The following is a 3,346-nucleotide window of genomic DNA, read 5'->3' on the forward strand; positions in this document are numbered from 1 at the left end:
CAGATCAATGAGGTCTACGATCAATCAGTATAAAAAATATATAAAACCTGTGCTAATTGGAAGAAAACAAGTTGATAAAAAGATTGAACCAATAATATACCATAACAAGAAATGTATTATTATTATTTATTAGGGATGCAAAATCAGCAAACACTGTGGAACCAAATAAATAAGAAACATAGAACGTTTATTAGCAAAACGAATAAGAAAGCTTGGAGGCACGGCATATACACCTTGATGTAAAATAAAATAAATAAAATACACAAAGTTTAAATAAAGTAATCAGCAAACACTGTGGAACCAAATAAATAAGAAACGAATGTTTAAAAAAAACTTCCAGTCAATTGCCAAACAGGCGCCTTTGCATTTCCTTTCTAAACAATCTTCTGCCATCGTCTTGTCTTTCTCACCTCACTCTTGTCAGTCAGCTCGACTCACTCTCCTCACGTGATAAATAAAATCTGACTCCTGCGCCGTGGTGCACTGTCGTTCGCGCAGGGTTTGGCACGCTGCATTGAGCGTTTAGTTTTTAAAAGTGTCTGTCCACTAACTGAACTAGGCTAAATTATTTTTGTTACTATAAAAAAAATCAAAACGACGGTGGGGGGCGGTGCCGCGGTAGGCAAATGACGTAAAAGGTGCTGCGGCTTAACACCGGTATAACCGAAAACACCGCCTATCGCAGCAAGCCTACAACTAGGCACAACAATCTGCTCGGATCTAAACAGCACTTAACGTAAATGTCATGTTTAGAGCAGTGACCTTTTTGACTCCAAGGCCCCCCATTGTCCACAGTGATATTCATAGCCACTATGACTTTTCTAGTTGTTCATGATTTACTGGATAATGATAATTAAAAATAAATAAATAAACCATCACACGATCACAATTTCTGCCCCATAAAATATTTAAGAACTTGGTATAACTAAAAATGTCTCCATGATGGCTATACATTTGGTACATACAGTGCAAAACATTACTGATTTGTTGATCATTTCATCTAACTAATTAATTAATAACTAATAATTCCAAGACAAACACCATTTAGAACCTCATCTCTGTTAGCCAGCTGGTTTTGGCACCTTGGTTACGCAAGTAAATCAGACGAATATGCAGCAACAATGTTCAGAACATTAGAGAAAATCATATGTATATATTTGCAAGTCATAAAAACACATGTACAAGGAGGTCCTGTTGCTTTGTAATTACATTTTATGTTTCCTGTTGCTGCCGGTTTGCACAGTTGTGAAAAGGGTTTTCAAAAGCTGATTTGCAGTTCATAGATCTCCAACATCTTTCTTGAGTTCTTGAAAGTTCTTGATATTTATGCACGGTGTCTTTATTCACAGTCTCGACCTTTGGTGAATGCCTCGACGGCTGTTCTGCCCACCATGGTGGCTCCCATCCCAGCTGCTAGAACCCAGTCCCCAGTCATTAACACCCCTGTCACACATGCTGCAGAGATGATTCATGGGTAAATGATTGTATCCATCTCTTTGCTCTTTTAACTCATAATGTCATAATATTGTTTGGTGTTATTTCAATGATCTTGAATTTGTGGTTTTAGGCGACCAGTAACCATTCACCCTCCACCAACCACCATCAACATCCAGCGTACCTCCACTCCCCGGGACACTGCCACGCGCATCACCCTCCCCTCCCACCCAGCTATTGGAACCCAGAAAGCCCAGCCCGCTCACACCGTCACACAAGTCAGTCCTACTATGAGCCTATTGATGTAAAGTTATTTATATAAAGCAGGGACCCCACATTACACCCTAAAATATAAAGGAAGCTATATATTGAGTCATGTATATAGATGCTTTTATACTGTATTTGCAAAAAAAATAAAGTATGAGATTATTGTTTTTTTAATGTTTTTTGTTTGAAAATTAAATAAGATAAATTAATTAAGTGTTTTATATTTTCAATGTACTAAACCCAGTCTAATTAAAATATGATCTGAAAACAAGTTACTTTCTATAAGTTGATAGTATGTCATGTTTTGACCCACTGCGCTGTTAGAGTAATGTTTGTATAAATCTTTAAAATAAAGCATATAGGGTGTTCTTGCTGGAACATAATGCCACAAACTTTTTTACTCGTTTATGAACTTTGAGTTTGTTTGTTTTGTTTTTTTGTCTACAGAAGCCGATCTTCAACACTGTGACCCCTGTTGCCGCTGCCACTGTAGCTCCGATCTTAGCTACCAACACTGCTACTTCAGCTACTACTACAGGTAACTTTGTCCCCCAAAATTATTTACAGTGACACATTTCCATGTGGTTCATAACTTCATGTAAACTCTGTGTACCCCAAAACAGGCTCTGCACCACATACCCAAATGACCAGTAGCACTATTGTCACCATGACAATGGCCTCTCACTCCTCCCATGCTACAGCTGTGACCACCTCTGCCATCCCTGTCGGTAAGCACAACCCACGTGTTTATAGCGCTTAATATTGTTTATAAATGGAAATTATAAACAAAAAAAACATCAGAGAAATTAATGCAAAAATAAACAGGTAAGGACAAGTAGCCACAACATCACATTGTTTTTTGTTTTGTTTTTAGATCAGAACGAAAACAGAATAAATAACAAACAGCCTTTTCTTAAAACTAAATTGTGAAAATATTTTTTAAATGTAGGACAAATATATATTATAAAAAAAACAAGTAAATAAATAATAGTGCACATTTATCTTGGTTAACGGTAACATCAGAGCAAGCAGCCATGGAAAGTGGCTAAAGTACATGGCTAAACTTGCATGTTTCAAATGATAAGCCATGATAGAGGTTGATAAATGATAGGTAAATGTTTGCCTGCAGAGTTTGGGTGTCATGTTTTTGGGGTCATCTTTTTACCTTCTCGAAATAAATCCACACTTTGGATTTCTTGCCCGACATAATTACCACATGGAGCAGCCGTGTTGATGATCTGTCCTTCCTGGTCTGCGTGACTTTGACACTTCCTTTTGAGTTATTTTTTCTGTGACCGACCGATCAATCAAAATTTGGTCGACCAAGCCTCTTCTCATTGACTAATGTTTGGTCAGCCCTAGTCGATTGTTGTAGTGAAATAGAATTAGGCAGCACTGAAATTCATAATTGATGAAATTCATGTTGTGTTCTTTAAACCCTTGTTTAAAAATGTGAATGTATTTGAACTAGGGATGTCAATTTTCGATCATTTCCATGATCGATCGTCGTTTAAATTAACGATCAATTAATCGATTAATCGTTAACCTTAATGCTGCAAAATGCGTCTATTGCAGCAGCACGCAGTCAAAGGCATGACAGGATGTGCAAAAGCCACTCACACACACACAAAAAAAACGCTTTCTC

At 37.3% G+C, this 3,346-nt stretch overlaps 1 protein-coding gene across 1 annotated transcript; it reads left to right on the forward strand.

The window, feature by feature from the left end:
- Nucleotides 1-1,346: 1,346 nt before the first annotated feature.
- LOC107751779 (histone deacetylase complex subunit SAP130-like) lies at nucleotides 1,347-2,461 on the forward strand. Its single transcript, XM_016567552.1, has 4 exons — nucleotides 1,347-1,474; nucleotides 1,568-1,712; nucleotides 2,149-2,239; nucleotides 2,325-2,461. Exons 1-4 carry the CDS (start codon nucleotides 1,392-1,394, stop codon nucleotides 2,459-2,461), a joined length of 456 nt encoding a protein of 151 aa, XP_016423038.1. The 5' UTR covers nucleotides 1,347-1,391.
- Nucleotides 2,462-3,346: the final 885 nt, after the last annotated feature.

The sequence above is a fragment of the Sinocyclocheilus rhinocerous genome, unplaced genomic scaffold (genome assembly GCF_001515625.1).
Source record: "Sinocyclocheilus rhinocerous isolate Xijiao unplaced genomic scaffold, SAMN03320098_v1.1 scaffold993, whole genome shotgun sequence".
NCBI classification, from domain to species: Eukaryota; Metazoa; Chordata; class Actinopteri; order Cypriniformes; family Cyprinidae; genus Sinocyclocheilus; species Sinocyclocheilus rhinocerous.

Excerpts from the sequence above, each read along its gene's own strand:
- LOC107751779 (XM_016567552.1), top strand. The coding sequence starts at position 1,392 with ATGGTGGCTCCCATCCCAGCTGCTAGAACCCAGTCCCCAGTCATTAAC. Across the intron at positions 1,713-2,148 it reads CCGCTCACACCGTCACACAA|AAGCCGATCTTCAACACTGT; the intron begins GTCAGTCCTACT and ends TTTTGTCTACAG. Across the intron at positions 2,240-2,324 it reads TACTTCAGCTACTACTACAG|GCTCTGCACCACATACCCAA; the intron begins GTAACTTTGTCC and ends ACCCCAAAACAG.